This window comes from Hipposideros armiger, unplaced genomic scaffold, assembly GCF_001890085.2.
Source record: "Hipposideros armiger isolate ML-2016 unplaced genomic scaffold, ASM189008v1 scaffold_285, whole genome shotgun sequence".
Lineage (NCBI taxonomy): Eukaryota > Metazoa > Chordata > Mammalia > Chiroptera > Hipposideridae > Hipposideros > Hipposideros armiger.
The window spans coordinates 363,584-380,390 of NW_017731635.1; the positions used below are offsets into that span (position 1 = coordinate 363,584).

The 16,807-nt window shown below is 46.5% G+C and overlaps 1 protein-coding gene across 2 annotated transcripts in view; it reads right to left on the reverse strand.

Moving 5' to 3' along the window:
- RUNX1 (RUNX family transcription factor 1) overlaps window positions 1-16,807 on the reverse strand; it is a 237,856-nt gene that overhangs the window by 78,559 nt on the left and 142,490 nt on the right. For both annotated transcript variants that reach the window (XM_019658651.1, XM_019658650.1), the window contains exons 4-5: window positions 11,546-11,799; window positions 5,406-5,562 (exon numbers count right to left, since the gene is read on the reverse strand). In XM_019658651.1, the coding sequence (XP_019514196.1) occupies window positions 5,406-5,562; window positions 11,546-11,799 (411 nt within the window). The remainder of the gene's footprint in view (window positions 1-5,405; window positions 5,563-11,545; window positions 11,800-16,807) is intronic.

Here is a 16,807-nt window from a genome sequence, read left to right on the forward strand (position 1 = left end):
AAATCACTCAACCATTATTTCTCTCGGAGACACTTTCTGATGGATGGCCTTCTGTCCCCACCAAAAAAGAACTGCCTCAACCAAACGCAAGCCGTCTGGCAAGGAAGGGGTGGTGGGTGGGGGGCCGTGGAGACAGAAGTCTAGCTTCTGCCCATCAACTCTAAAATACTGTTCATACAAGTAACCTCAATTTTCAAAAGCTGTCTGACACCCTCAGCGATGCCTGGCACTTCATAAAATCAGCAGGAAAACCATGAAGGGATAAAGTATAAAACTGTGTTCTAGGCCCAAGCCGTTCTCAAGAACGCTTTTCCCCCTGGTCCCTGCCAAGGTATTAAGGGGATAGGGACTGCTGGGGTGGTGGCAGCGGGTGGGGAGCCACTGGCCTTAAGAAAGTGTTGTTCCTCTTTTATTGGCAAATGTAAAACAGAAGGAGACGCCTGGTCTGTAGAGATGAATTCTCCATCAGATCATGGATACTAGCTTTCGATCTGGCATCTAAAAGAATTGTTCGCTAGGGGCTGAGGCTGGGAGTATCAGAGGCTGGGTCTTTTTCCATCCATATTTGTCCACACTGAAGTCTAAAAACTGATTTCAGTATATACATATTATTTTAAAGTGCAGATCAATCACACCCGAAAAAGAAAGGGGGGGTGGGGGGGAAATGGGGAAGTGGAGTTTAATACAACCCACGTTTTCCTTGTATTGTCTCCAGGAGATCGAATTGCCACCTTATCATCTTGTATGTTATCCATGAAACAATCTGGGGTTGTCAGATGAATTTTTCCTTCCCTTATTATGTGAGTCTGTGATGGACTAGAGAATGACTTGGATCCTATGATAATACTGTGAGTCATTCAGACCATTTCTCAGTAATAACCACTCCATAAAGACATGTCTCTTTTCATTTAGAATACCAGCATAGTTTATCCTTTTCTAAATGTACCTTCTCTTCATCTCAGCCAGTCTTTCACTCATCTGAAGGGCAACCTTCCCATACAGTTCCCCAAATAATGTAAAATAACAAGAATGAAAATGCCTTAAGTAAGGAACATTACACAAATAGGCAGTAACCCAGATTGTGATGGGTAAATATTATGTCTGGGAAGACATCCGCAGCAAGAACATAATGAAGGAATTTCATTTTGTAAAAGCATTGGGAAAGGGTACTATTTTGAAAGTGGGCAAGATTAAAGTTGCCAGGAAGGTCGACATAAACACAGATTCCACCAAGAAATTAAACCCCGTCGTAGGAGACCGAAGGACACGTGGCCTCCCGGGGCTGGTTGTGGAATTCGCACTGCAGCTCTGCAGCCAGGGGCCCAGGAAGTGATTAGAGAAGAGGCTGTCCTCTCAATGACAAAAAATGGGCCCTCTTCCTTTGCAAGGGGCTCCATGCAGGCACACACCTGGTGGCCTTTCGAAGGTCTGGACCAGCAGTTTGAATGGGATCTACTTCCCAAAATATACCAACCAGATTCAGGCTGTGATAAACCGAGGGTAACCAACACAGCACAGGGTACAAAAAGAACGTCTGCCTCACTTGTTCCCTTATTTGTGTATTTTTCCAGTTATCTACCGTGCAGCACAGCACTAGGCTGCCACTCCATGGTCAAGGCAAACTTCCAAATTCACAGATTCTTGGCTTGGAGGTCCATGTATCCCCAGAGGTTCGTCAATGAACTTCAGCAGCCCTGGGATCTGAAGTTGTACATGAACCTGTGTGTGTAAGTGCACGTGTGCATTTTTTTTTCCTTTGGGAGAAGGCTTCCCAAGGATTTTTCAAAATGATCTATAATGTTACCAAAAGATTAAAAACCATATTCTTAGAAAAATTAGGACCTGTGCAGTGGAGTCTCCTCCTTTACTTACGATGTGGTTGATGATACTGTCTGGGAGATTTCCTCTTTGGTTCTAAAATGAATTAACTTAAAGCCGTACTCCCTGATTGATCAAATCCTTTCCAATTGATTAAGTACTCCAACAGGGACGAAAGCAGTCATAGATCTCGCTGCTAAAATTTCTTAAATGTCACTCAGCTGAAGCCATGATACACTTTCTTGCAACTGAAAATATCAGTAGCACCTGCCTCCACTGCTGATGTAAACCGAATGTAAACTGCTAATGAACCTCGTCAAAGAGAATTTCTTTTGATCCTGAACTTCCATTTTCTGGAGGTAAGGGGGGGCTGGGGGGGGGGGAAGCCCCGAACATGAGGTTAAGTGTGAGTGGTTCTGAACAACGGCCTGTGTGCTCAGCACAGCCTCTCTTCTCCTGGGAGCTGCTATCCCTCCTTCCATTGTAAAGGAGCGCTCACCGGACGCGGAGACACCGAATCAGAGGGAGAAAATGCGAAGGGTCAGATTTACCCTGAACAAGATTGAAAACTGACGAGGAGAAAAAGGAGGGAAGGGAGGGAAAGGAAGAAGGTGCAGACTGCTGAAAGCTTCACCAATATTTTTTAAGGGACAGTGTTGTCAGCCAGGCCGTAAAAGCCGGACTGGCAGGTTTTCCCAGTTGCGGGCTGAACTTGAGGTTAGGAGGAGCTGTGATCCTGGAAATCGGCCAGCACCCAAACAGATCAGTTTTGTAGAACAGAGAAAAATCCCTTCCATGCTCAACCTCCGGCAATTGCTACGAGGCTTTACAATCCCCACCGATGGGCCACTGGTAAAAGTAAAGGGAGTTTCTTTTTCTCCCCTTCACTTGGAACTGAGCTCCGGGCCCCTCTGAGAATCCATCGGACCTTTTGACAGAATGTGTAATTGCATGGAAATGTCTGGATGAGCCAGGACCTTCTCGGCCACTGTGTGGTGTGTTGATGCCAATGGCATGTTTTTAGGCCCATTTTCAAAACCAGAAAATGAAATAGAAAATAACCGTAAGACCACTTAATAAAGCATAGTGAAACTTTTAAAGGACAAGACTCAGTGAGGAAGATGGAGACTAATTGTCAAAATTAGTGAGAATCATTGGCTCTCTTCATAATGGGGAGCAAATTGCAAAAAGAAAAAAAAAACCCAAAAAACAAACAAACAAAAAACCTGGCAGGCTTTGATGTTGACACTTACACTTGAAAGGGTAGAATCAAGTTGTATTTTACGACTATGAAGAGAAATTATGAGACAGAGTCAAACGGGGCCTTTGGAAAGCTCATTTTGTCTCATAGTACTGACAAAAAAAAAATCACTGAAGACCAACAATATACACAGTAACTGTAACTGGGCCGAATGGTCAATTGAGGTTCCTGTATTTTGGATTCCTAATTATCACTCATGGGAAGCAGAGACCATTCAAAACAGATATTGTCAATTTACGATGTTTCAATTCATTTTCTCGTTCCAGGTTATCAGAACACAGCCCAACCTTGGTTGCAGCTATTTTATTTTTGGGGTTTTATGCAAACTCAAGGGCATGCTGGCATGAATCAGGCAGCCAAATGCAAACAATCCACACCTTGAGGAAACAGTTCTCTGTTATCCAAGTAAACACAAGCACCCATTAGTCACCCACTCAAAACAGAAATGGCCAATGAGACCAGAGACCAGCCCTGGACGCCAGAAAAGGAAGCATGCTGCTTTCAAAATCTCATTCTTTAGAATCAAACTGATTTACTGCGCATTGCCAGAAAGCCACAACTGAACCTTGTATGGGACAATGTCACTGGCATTGGCCACTAAATAGTTTCCACAACTTTTATAACCAAAACCTGACACATAAGACACACACGGATGTGTACTCTAATAATATTACTTTCTCTGGAAAGGCAACTCAAATGATACTCAGCCATCAGTTCCTACTAGTAGAAATCTACCAGAAATGTATTAAGCTTGTTAGCGAGGCCAGTAGGCATGGATCAGGAGGTGGGGCCTCTGTTTTTTACTGGCTTCTCACCCACTCTGCCAGCTACTCATCCGAAGCCTTAAGATGTTTTCTAAACACACATCTCTGAATCATAATGTGAATTCCATTTACTGAAAGGCGGGGACTTTTAATATAACATGAACCCATTTAATGACTTATGCTTTTATACCTTGTAGCATCACTCATGCTTTCAATAAGTGGATATAATTTTCTTTGCATTACCCTATTATTAACATAGTCCTATGAACATATATTTTCAATCATGTTATACGTTTTTAAAATTTTCCTCACCTATGATTCTATTTTGGAAATGCTCCAGCTAGGATAGCAAAACAATAGCCAAAAAAAGAAAGAAAGAAAAAGAAAAATCAACACAACTTTGCCCTTTGCCCCTTTCCCCTCTTCAACTAATCAAATTCCCTAAGAACACAGACTTTCTTATATTTTTGAATGCTTTTATAATGATTACTCTCATTTTTAAATGTCCACTGGTTGTACTCTTATTTTTTTTAATACAAGAGTCATCTACTATTATTTAGGTATTTATCATGTCTTTTTATTACGTTCGAAATAACTTTCATTCATAAGCTTACTCAATCCTATATTACAAAAATGAGACTTTCAACCCAAAAGAGGCTATTTCTTTCAATTAAACTTCTAGTACTTACTGCCATTTATCACATATGACTCAGATTCTTACAATACAGAGAAAACACAATATTTGAAAATAATTGGAAACCAGAGGAGAACACGACGAGGAGAACTCTAATTCTTTGATAATGGCCAAATAATAATAAAACTACACAAAGAACTGCACTGATGCAACAGTTCCTCTGGATAATCTGGTCTTTAATAATTATTACTACCTAAAATGTACCCCTCCTCCCAAATAACAATAAGGCATCCAAATAATATATAATAGGAAGGTCATATTGCCATCAAATTTACCAAACAAGAATGGTTTCACCACTATTTCTTCATATTTTACCATAAAAAGGTAAGCTTATTTGAAACCATGTTATAATAATCATACACTACATATCCCTTAAAATTATTATTGGGTTGTCGGAAAAGTCATGATGTATTTTTTTCTGTTTTTCGTTGCAAAAATGCAGCATGACTTTTTCCGACAACCCAACAGAAGTGATCATTTGAAATTCTGTCATAGATAGCACATGGATCCTAAGGTTTCAATAGATTTCTGATCACTATCAAAGAGAGAACCCCAGTTGCATAATCCTACTTTCCATGAGGGTAAGTTTTATATTTTCACACGTTAGTAAAGAGCTGAGGGGTTTCCTTGAAAACTCACAATTCATGTTTTACATGTTCCAAGTCAGAAAGCAAAAATGTAAAGCTAGATTCTGTTTAAAAATATTACACTTTAAATACGTTTTTTTGGAAAGCTTGAGGTAGCAATAATAACAAGGAAGACTGTGTTTCTAGGAATCCCATCACAGAAACTTTTAAAAGTTTTGAAATTTGGGTTTGTTGCCATGTAAATACTTTGTGTTTCAAGTTCAGTTTTGACAGATACATACCTCTTCCACTGCGACCGACAAACCTGAGGTCATTGAACCTTGCCACCTGGTTTTTCATGGCCGCGGTGGCATTTCTCAGCTCGGCGGAGTAGTTTTCATCATTGCCCGCCATGACAGTGACCAGGGTGCCATCTGGAACATCTCCTAGGGCCACCACCTACACACCAGTCAAGAGACAAACGCAGACATCAGGAATGTCATGAACGTTTATGTCATTTTGTGTAATAACTGTTCTAAAATTAAATGTATATTAAGTGACCCTTTTTAATTTGCACAGGGGTATCTATCAATCACAAGTTAAGCAAAACAACAAAGAGGTTACTAATGGCAAAATTTACTTTTAATTCCATCATACATAACAAATATAAATTTTTGAATCAGAAACATTCACCCAATAAAGCCACATAAAGTCACAGAGCACAGTTGGAACAAGACTCTAGCAGGGACTTGGAAAAGCAATGCCTTCTCATGAATACACGCATCTCTTTCCAATTCTTCACATTTGAAAAACAGAATGTCTGTTTGGGTAAGTTTATAACCTAACCCATCTTTCGTTGTCCAGAGAGCTCCGCTGACAGGCCTAAAAGGGCCAACATTACTCTTAGGTGTTTAAACTTACTCCTGTTAAAATTAAATTTGAGCGTTACAAGTGAACTGTTGATGATTGTTGAATGACAAACTGTCCCTTTGTAGGTCATCTTTGGAAACTCCTAGTCACTTCTGTTATCTTGATTTTCACTAATAGTGAATTCTGACATACAAAGAAAAACAAGTCAGACATGTACCCTTTGCTTATTACTAAGCACAAAATCCACAGACGTCAGAGGAAGGAGGGTGCTACCTCACTTGATGTGTTCCTGTGAATTCAGGAGTAGAACTATGTCGCCTTTTTATATCTGGGAATCCCAGAGATGTGTTCACTACGTCCTAATAGATGACTGAGGTTTTCTGCAACCCAGGTAATCTTGAAGAGGAATTCCTTTAATGGATGCAATTGAATAGAAATGGATTTCCCAGCAGGGCTATTGAAGAAAACTGATAAATACTTTTGATACTTAGGTAATAAAACAGTAATTTCAAAGTAAAATGCTCTGAAGAGCAAGGCTTGAGGACACTCCATGCAGTAGTATTTCTTTCTTGGTCATCATTTGACCTTTCTGGAAATCCTATTCTTGGTCTAGACATTTATTATTAGCTGTATTTCCATTGTTTCTATTTTTTTCAATTGGTCATAGAATTTCAAATCAAAAGTTGTACTTGTCCTGCCATTTCTGATACCCCTTATGGCACCCTCTCCGTCAGTAGTGAAATTTGTGTTATTTGTTCCAATTATATAATCTTCTCTTTTTGAGTTATGATAGTAAAAAGCATTGTACAGGGATTGTCTCTTCCCCTATTTTCCACCTCCCAATTTTTACCTAACGATTGTTGCACGATTTTTTGCTAATACTTGTATTTCCAGCCCTCTTTTTCTGTCTGTAAATAAGACTGCCATGTGCTCCACTTGTGTGATAGCAAAGCCATGTTATTCAAAATTCCCATTTTCATCGCCTGCTTAGTCATCACCCCTTCCTCATGTCATCCAGATGACCATCTATCTATTGTTTTTATTCATTACGATGCTTGAGTTCTTGGGTTCTAAGGAGTCTTATGGAAAAGGAACCAAATGGCTGTGAGGGGTAGACACACTCATACTTCCAACCCCAAGGCCACACCAGGAGAATTGATTCTCATGCAATAGGTAGGCATTTTCCTCCTCTATTTTATCCAACTTGCACTGTCAAACAAGGTCTGGACTTTTATCTTCCTTTCTAATCCTTTCCATACAATTGTTGAACATGTTTTCTATAAAGCAGATTTGAAAACACACAGCTACTTATTTCCCTAGCACCCTCTAATTAGGCATTTAGTTCCCATTATAAGTGTGTTTGTTGCCGTTTAATTGAGCCGCAATATGACAATTTCCTTTTGTTTCAAAACATCACTGAAATAAATCTCCCTGATCGGTTATTTAGTTTTGTTACCATTTTTTCCTAGTCCCACAAAATGTGCTTGCTTTATTCTGCTCCGAAAAACTCAGTCTCTTATAAATTTTTCCACTTATTTTTTTTTTGACGATTTTCACTTCCCTCTGTAAAATTAGCTCACAGTGTTGAAATGCCCTCCTTGAACACATAATTTTACTTCCTTATCCCCACCTCCTTGTGATGACCTGGCTTCTCTATTTTAATCCAACATTCAGGGAATAGATTAACCGCCTGGTTTTCAAACTGAATCACTCATGGTTGGGATAGGCTCTGTACAGAGGTTCAAAGAAATAACTCTTATAACTATTAAAACATATTCTAAATCACTTTCTTCTTACTGGCTCCTCTTACAGTGCTCCCTGCCTGTGCCTCTGTCAGCTTTCCAAAACTATCCTCAGCAGTAATTTGTCAAGTTTGTGAGACCTTCACCGACTAGAAACAAATAGAGAGCAAACCGATCATAGTGGCTAAATAAAGAAAAGGTTGCTGAGGTTGGAATTTGAAACTAAAAATTTAGTTTAACTCCTACCCCTCCCTTTAAAAAAAAACCAGCAGGAATCAAAGCTATCTGGGTGCTCAAACATCATTTACATGGCCTTTTATTGAGCTTGGAGGAATTTCTCTGTTTTCCATCTGGGGGAGGAGAATATTAAAACTAGGAAAATTACATTAACTTAAATAATATAATGTATATCACCTCATTATTAACAAGCATACTTAGACTAGGTAAATTTTTTTAATTTAAAACTCACGTGTGCTACTTTGATAGATTTTTGACATTGATAGGCAATATGAAGAGAATAAAAAAAATAATCTAACTTTAAGCAGAAAGAAACAAAGCAATGGGAATGAAAAGCTATAAGCAATACGTGAGGAAACACAAACATTTACATTTTAACACAGACCAAACAGGCAAGAAGGGACTTGTTGGCCAAAGGGTATCATATTTTGTTTTACTTCTGTTTTTAAAGTATCAGGAAGTTGGGCAAAATATCAACCCTCCTATCCATGGACCTACCCACCCTGCTGTAGGCTAGCCTGTTCACAGTTCAAACTGGCATTTAAACCAACTCTAATTAGGCTGAAATTACAGTTACAATTCATTTAATTCAAATCCCTTAATTTTCCAGTTTTCAAAGAAAGCTGTGGAGTGGAACTTAGAATTCAGGGGAGATGACATTTAATGCAGAGCCGGGACCGTGCTCTCGCTGACAGAAACATGACTTATTTCTTTCTTATGAAAGATTATTACTATCAGCATCCAAAGCCCCTGAACTTGCTGAAGGCATGTTTACTTCATGCCTTTGGATTCTGGCATACCAGGGCCTAAACAAACTGTACAATATTACAGCACTATAAAATATATCCTAAGTCATCCAAACAGTTTTTTAGGCTGCTTCTGTAAATAATGGGTAACATATAGCAAATTAAAGATTTTTCACAATAGAAAAATATACATCTCTCCTACCCTTAAGAAAAAAAAAAAGTGTTCCATGGGAGAAGGGGATGGTGGTACATTTTGGAGTCCAGGATAAGCAATTAGCATGATTTTTTAACCTATTTTAAGGAAAATTTATAATTTTAAATCTCCCTTTAGTTCCCAAGATCAAAGCAAAGGATTTATACATAGGATTTCAGAGACTCTTAAAGAATGACTTAAACTCTTCTCATCAATATCATCAGACTTGATCATTGTTTCACATTTTTTTCCTCCTTATTACAGGGAATATAATCATTCTCTACTGATTAACTTCTTAAAGAGATTGTCTGAGGCTTATTTAAAAAATCCAAATTTTAAGGTAATAATTTCTGTAGGAACGGCGTGGGAGGTGGGTGTGTGGATAGTACACAGTGGGGACAGCGACACGGTGCTCAACCCAGATGCAGTCACGTCTGAAGTTCAGCTTGCTTTTATCCCTAACCTCTGCATTTTATCCCCTCGCTGAACATCTCATCTGCTCTTTCAGTTATGTAATGAGCAGATTTTCCTCAGGAAGAGCTCATTTTGTGGGGACCAAAGTGGTGACAGATATTAATCAAGTGGTCTGATTTCTCCGCTGTCCTTTCCTTTTCCCCCAAATGTTTTCAAGACCTACTTGAACTTTTTTCAAGAGATCTATACCTTGATCTTTGAGTGGCCTACAAACCATCACTCAGTAAAACAAATTAGATTTTTAAAAAAGAGCAAACAGTCGAAAGCCATTTTTAAAAGGAGATCTCTGTGGTTATTAAACATTTCTGCTTGAAAAGAATTCCCTGTTGGCTCATAAAAGCCATTTACATGATTCCCCCCCCCCCTATTCTTTTAGAAGAAAACAAATATTTTCATGTGATGGCTGGAAAATCTACGTTGCTTCAACTCTTGAAGATTCTCTATTAACCATCAGTGTTTTGGGTGTGGGTTTTCTGGCAGAAAACGGAGATTCAAAAGAAAGAGATCCTGATTTACCCCAAAGGAAGCCAAAGACCCCTTAGAATGCAGTCCCCCGGTGTGTCCGGGGCTCCTGAGTTTGACCCTTTTTGGCTGATTATCAGTCTGTCTCCTTTGCTCTGTTCTTGTCTGAAAGTGACTCCAGGACCCAATGATGTCAGGTCCCCTCTCATGGAGTCCTCTCTTCGGGGTAAATCTGTTTATGTAAAGGGATTAGGATGATTTAAAATTGAAATGGGCTCCAACCCAAATCTACATACATGGAGGAAGGGAAGGGACAGAGTCCAGAGGCTGGGCCACCTCATCCTCATTTCCACCCCCTCAGAAACTCTTTTCTTGCAGAAAACTCAGTGGAACAAGAGGCAATTCTAGAGACATAGTCAACTGCCCTTTTTGTTTTGTTTTAGAAATCATAATTGCAGTTTGGAAGGTGTATAAAGCTCAAAAAATAAAGAACTCCGACTACTTTGAAAAAGAGCGAACATTACTCATTGTAACTATATCAAGATCCAACCGAGGCCTGGAACCATAAAAAGCTTATATTAAATTAATCTTCCTTTAAAAAGGACAATTATTTAACCAGATTTAAAAGAAAAAAAAAACAGTAGTCAACTTTTTCAGATCTCCCCCCCCACCTGCCTGCTTTAGTCCTTTAAATGAACAGGAAGTGGCTATGCTGATTGTACTAAAAAAAACAAACAAAAAAACCCTGACCTTTCTTAAACCCACCCAAGACAGAAGAACGGAATCCCCACCGCTGAAATTACATTTCTGCTGTTTGCTGCCAGAGTGGTGGAGTGGTTGTTTAAAAAACGCCCAGGGTTGTTTATATATCCCGGTTGAAGGCCAAGGTTTTTAAAGGCAGCTCAAAGCTAGGGCAAGATCAGGGGTGAAAGTGAACGAAGACCTCTCTGAGCTGCTCAGCTGAAGTTGCCGGGTCCACGCCGCCCCCTCCTCAAACAGAAATGCGGGCGGATTAGACCCCCCCCCGGCTCAGGAAAGACAGCCTAGTCACCTTTCGCTGCCTCGGGCTGGGCTTAATCTAAGTGAGCCGGCGATAACGTTCAGGAGGGTTCCAGGAAAAGAAACAGGATTCGCTACTTGCGGCTTCTGGCAGGAGCAGGCTGGAAGCTTGCAAAAACTCTTCAGAAAACTTTTGCAAACTGAACTACGCCCACAGTGGACTTTGGACATGCTAATGTCTACAGGGCTGTTAAAGAGGGGGTGGGAGGCCCCGACAGTTTTCCTTGTCAGTTTATTTTCACTGACCCGAAGGTATGACAATATTTCTGTTTTATTTCCTGATGTTCCATCAAAGGGGAGGCAGAATGGTTTGGGTGTTAAGCCAGAGGTAGGGGAGCAGACAGGCTCACCCCTGCCGGGTTATAACGTTTCCTACTTTGTACAAAGCGAAGGACCCCTGCCAGAAAGGTCCCGACCAGCCCTCACTGGACATCTTTGGGGGCATCCTGATTTTTTTTCAGCCCTCCCCGAAGGAGGCAGGTCCCTTCGAGGGTCGCCCCGGCAACGCAACATCCCCTATCTCCCGAGCGCAGGGACTGGACTAGGGGCCGGCCCCCCTCTAGAGCCCAGCCCCGCCCGCCTGGCCGCTGGCCTCCCGGATCGCCTCGGCCTGGGCTGGCCTCCGCCTGTCCTCCCGCCACCCGCTCCGGGCTGAGTACCTTGAAAGCGATGGGCAGGGTCTTGTTGCACCGCCAGTGCGTGGGCAGCACAGAGCAGAGGAAGTTGGGGCTGTCGGTGCGCACCAGCTCGCCAGGGTGGTCGGCCAGCACCTCCACCATGCTGCGGTCGCCGCTCCTCAACTTGCCGGCCAGGCCGGCGCCGGCGTCCGGGGCGCCCAGCGGCAGCGCCTCGCTCATCTTGCCGGGGCTCAGCGCGGTGGAAGGCGGCGTGAAGCGGCGGCTCGTGCTGGCATCTACGGGGATACGCATCACAACAAGCCGATTGAGTTAGGATCCTGCAAACAGCTCCTACCAGACGACGACAGGGGCGCGGATCTTCAGCAAGCAGCTCCGGGGAGACCAACATACAAGTTCAGGGACCTTTATTGCTGCGGGGGGGTTGGGAGAGGGGGCTGACTAAGTTACCAACTGTCCCGGAGGGGGAAAGTTCTAGTTATGCCAACCGGCCTCAGACCCGGCCAGCAGGGCTCCTAGCAACCGACCGCTTAGTGCTTTAAAAAGTGGGCGACCAGAATCCAAAGTCAAATGCCAAGGGAGGCTATCTTCTTCTGAGCCTTGCTTTGAGAGCTTAAGTTCAATCTTAGGCTGTTATAAAAGTTCCCGGAGGCAAAATTCGCATACACTTCCTAAAATATTTATGCAGAGAGCAAAAGGACCAGCAAACACATAATTTGGAAGTTCCAGTAGTCTCCTGTCACTTTTTTTTTCCAGGTGAGTTTTGTCTAAAGTACCAACACGACACAAAATACACGAGTGTCTTCCATATACAGCGCCACTTTTACCATGAAAAACTGGCTTCGGTCCTCAAAAGCGAGAACTGCGACTTCCAAAGGTAGTGAGTGCTACTAATGTATGTGCATATATATATATATATACATACATATATAAATATATATATACATATGCTCTACTTCATAAAATATTTACAATACAATCTGTAGAGAATTTAAACAGAAATCCATTAATGTTCGCTGCAGATTTTTTAAAAAGTAGCCTTGAAAAATCAGCTTCAGTAGTTGGAGAAGGGCTGGGCTAGAAATACTTGTCAATAAGTTCTGGCAAAATGCTCAGTTCAGAAAATTCAGCTTTTCAAAGAAAAGCTAATCTGAAAAAAAAAAAAAGTCCAAGTCGATGACACTCAGGGCACAGCTCTCCACATCTGAGAACTCAGGTTTGGGGATGTTGGTTAAGTTTGTGGCTGACCCTGTGGTTTGCTGGCAGCTGAGTAGCAGCCGAGTCACACGCACGCTGACACGCACTCTTCCGAAGCCAGCCACTGTCTACATCGACTCCGTGAGTCAGCCCGGACTTGGGCAGTAGCGAGACGATCTTCCTCCAACGTCGCCCCAGCGCCGGCGGGTTAACTGCCCAGACGCGCCAATACCCAGGATCACCGCGTAACCGCAGCAGGTGGAGCGGGCCTTGGAAGGAGGCACCGCAGCGCAGATCGAAACAGACGCGGCGGCTCAAGTTACCCACGCACACACTCCCACGCACACTCCCACGCAAGGTAACTTCACGGCTCGCCTCGAAGCACAGCGCACTTTCTCCTGCAGTTGTCAAAGGAAACGACCGGGGAAAAGTTCACAGCCAAGAAAGAAGTTGAACCATCGAGCCAAGAAACCAGTTCATTCAAAAGTAAGAAAGAAAGAGAGAAAAAAAAAAAATCGAAGCTCCAGCGCAGGTCAAGGAGAAGCGGCAAAGGTTGACTGTCTTCTAGCGTCCCCAGGAGCCCTGGGAGGAGGTGTCTGCCGGCGCAGGGCCGGGCAGCGTGGTGCCCTGGCTGGGTCCGGCCGCGGGGCGCCCGTCCCGCCTGCGCCCGCTGGCTCTATGAATGAGAGTGCCTGGAAATGAACGTGCTTTTACTGTAAGCCCGGCCCGAGGAATTCCATTCCCTTAGCTCGTTTGCATAGGGGCGGCCGCCGGCCAATCACAGACCTTTCCGGTATCAGCCAGGGCGCGGCTCGCCGCCGCGGGCTCCTGGAATTGGCCCGCGCGCCCCCGCCGCCACCGCGCGCTACTGTACGTAGCCGGGGTGCAGAGTCCGCGGCCGCCCCACGCTCCAGCATCCACGCACACACACGCACAGGCTCACACGCTCCCCGATGTCCCGCCCCGCTGCGGACCGCGGCCCTACGGCTTCGCACACACGCGCGCGATTGGGCGGCGGTGGGCGCCAGGGCTGCAGTGCGCAGCGGCGCCACTGGCGGCCGCGGTCCGGAGACCAAGGAGGAGGTGGAGGCACAGGAGGCCGGCCGGCCCTGGGAGGACTCGGGACGCGCGCTGCGCCCGGAGCGACTCGGGCCTGGAGACCAGCTAGAGGGAGACGCCCCTTGTGCCCTGGAGATGCAGCGGCCGCCGCGGGGCTCCCGGGACCGGGGCCAGAACCCCTGGGCGACCCCAGGCCCTGCGCGGTCGCCCATGGCCGAGCCTCTGTTTCCCCGCTGTGGTTGCAATTCGGGCGTGAGGGGGCCGGAGGGCCGAGAGCTCGGCCGGACAGCGGCTCGGCACGGCCCCAAGGCCTGGATGGCAATGGCAGCGGAGTGGCGCTGATTCGTTTAATGAGGCCAGACGGTTCTCGGTCTCCACAACACGTTTTATGGGTTTTTAGTTTTCTCTTTGGCTTGTTTAATTGGTGTGATTCGCTGCGTCTGGGCTGCGGCTTAATTACGCAGCGCGCCTCACGCCGGCTGCGTGTGCTTAGCGGCGAGCCAAGGGGCTTCCCAGGCAGAGAAGACCCCAAAGAACCTGCGACTGGAAAGTTGAAAGCAGCCGCTGGGCCCGCGTCACCCGAGCCCCGCACCGACCTCCGGCGCCCCGGAAACCGCCCCCGCTACTCTGCCCGCCCCTGCGAGCGCGAGCGGCCCGCGGGTGCCGAACCCACCCCGGCTTTGCGCACGGGCGGGAACTTCACCCCGCGGCCGGCCCCGCGGCGCCGCAAGCATTTGCGTGGGGCGGACGGGGTCCGGCCCTGGCGTGCTCTCCCACTCCGGGGTCCCTCCCCCACGGGATCCCTCAGCCTCCGGGGTGGGGCGCTCACCCACTGTCCCCTCACGCAGCCCGTCCCCGGCTGCCCCACGGAGCCCTCAAGTTCAACTCCTCAACTTCAGCTCCCTCAAGGGGGGGTCCCCTCTCCCGCCCCCCGCGGTGCCCCTCCTTCCGCTGCGGACGCGCGGCTGGGGGGTGGCGGCCCGTCGCCGAGAGGGACCTCCTCGAGCGCCGGGGCTGAGGCCTGACGGAGGCGAGGGCCGTGGCGGGCGCCCACGCCGCTTCCCCCGCCTCAGGACCAGCGAGGCCCCGCGGGAGGCGCCGCGGGCCGCGGGCGGACGCCAGGGGGCAGCAGCCGCCCTCTCTCGCCGCTCCAGGCGCCCGTGGGCCGCACAGCGCGCCCGGGAACGCCCCCGACGGCGCCGGGCTCGGCCGCCGGCCCTCCTCGCGGCCTTTGGGCTGCTCTTGTAATAAGTTTAGTTTGGGGAGAAACGACAGGAGACGGCCGCGGAAGCCAGCCTGAGCGGTCGCGTCCCGTCTCCGCTGTCCCCGCCGCTGAGCAGCGGAGCTGGGGGCGCGTGTGCCCCGAGCAGCGGTCCCGCGGTCCCGACTGGCCCGCGTCGGGGTCTCTCCCCGAAACCGTCGGCCCGCCCCAGGCCGTGGGTGCCGCAGCCGTCCCGGGCGCCCTCCTGCCTTCCGCGCTTTCCCCGAGGTGGGCCCGTATCCTCGCTCCTCTCCGGAGAACCCAGGACGCTCCGGGAACCGCCGGCGCCCAGCTGCGTCTTGTTTGTTTTATTGGGTCTGGAGTCTGGGTGGAAAACTCCTTTGTATTTTTATTTTTAAAATGATTTTGAAGAAGCCCATGTCAAGTATAAAGACCCTAAACGTCCGCTCTGCGCGTCAGCCGAGTAATTCCAAATATTGCACAGTCACCAAAGCTCCCGGCGGCCGCGCCTCTGCCCGGGCTCGGCGCTGCCGCTCTGGAGGCGAGGTCAGGGCGAGCGGAGGCACCCTCTTGCCTGGGCTGCCAGTGCTTCTCCCTCAGAGCCGGCCAACCGCTCCTGGGGGCCGCGGCCAAGTGCATCCCCCGGGGAACCCCCCGGGGGCGCGGGGTGCGGCTTGGGAGTGCGGCAGAGGCAAACATGGGCTCCGACTCGGGGGGATAGAGCGGACTGGGGTAATCCGCGACTCAGAAAGGTCAGAGAACGCTCCTCTGGGGCTCGGGCGGTTTGAAACCCTAAACCCTGCGAGGGGCTGCAGGTCGGACTCTCCGCCGCAGCCTCCCGGCGAGACTCAAGTTACCTTCCTTAGTAAGAAGAGAGAAGTACAGCGTGAGATGCGCCAAGGGTAGCCTTTCAAGAGCAGCACCCTGGGCGCTGCTTAGCTGAGAGTCTCAACCAAACACCCCGCATGCGAACGGCGACAAGGACGATAATAACAAGGAGAGCTTTTGCTGATATAGTTTAAATCAGGTCGTGGTGCACTTGGGGTTCCCGGGACCTGCGCGGGCTACAACTGCGCTGTGCGGGGGTGTGGGGATGGGGTGTGTGTGTGGGGGGGGGCACATTTGAAAACCAGAAACAAACAAAAATCCGAGGCACCTTCCTTATCGAGGAAATAAAATGAATGGAAAACAGGCAGCATGGGACGCAACTCAGGGGCCCCGGGATCCCCTTAGTGTGAATGTGAAGGGCTTTTTACGGAGCTTATCAAGTTCAGTAACGTCATGTGCGAAATGAAGAGCTCCTTTTCCCCGAGACCGCTCATTTCAACGGCTATTAGAATTTCCTTCCACTGCCTCTCAAAGAGAGAAAGGAAAGGAAACGTTCCCACACTTGCTCCCAGTGTTGCCCTGGAATAATACCGAAATTTACTTTTGTCATAATACAAGATAAAAATACAAGGAGAAGCGGTATGTTGGGCGGATGCTATGGGACAGATTCTTCCCTATTTGCTGCATGAGGGGAAATGTCAAAAAGCCTCATAACAGGGATGGAATGTAGTTTACACAGTGAATTTTAGAAGTAGTATTTGGTTAGTTGAAAGAAAAATAATTTCCCTGGAAAACAATAACAGCTCATTGATGTTTTTCTTCTACAACTTTAGGTACATACATAACTATAGGTGGGCTCAGAAAATATCTAAATGTTTTACATTCTTCCTCTTTCAAAACCCTCTCAAAAATAAAATATGCATAAAGATGGGGTTAGAATTTCAGCCATGCTCATAAAATCAAAATTCCCCTCTGTGAGA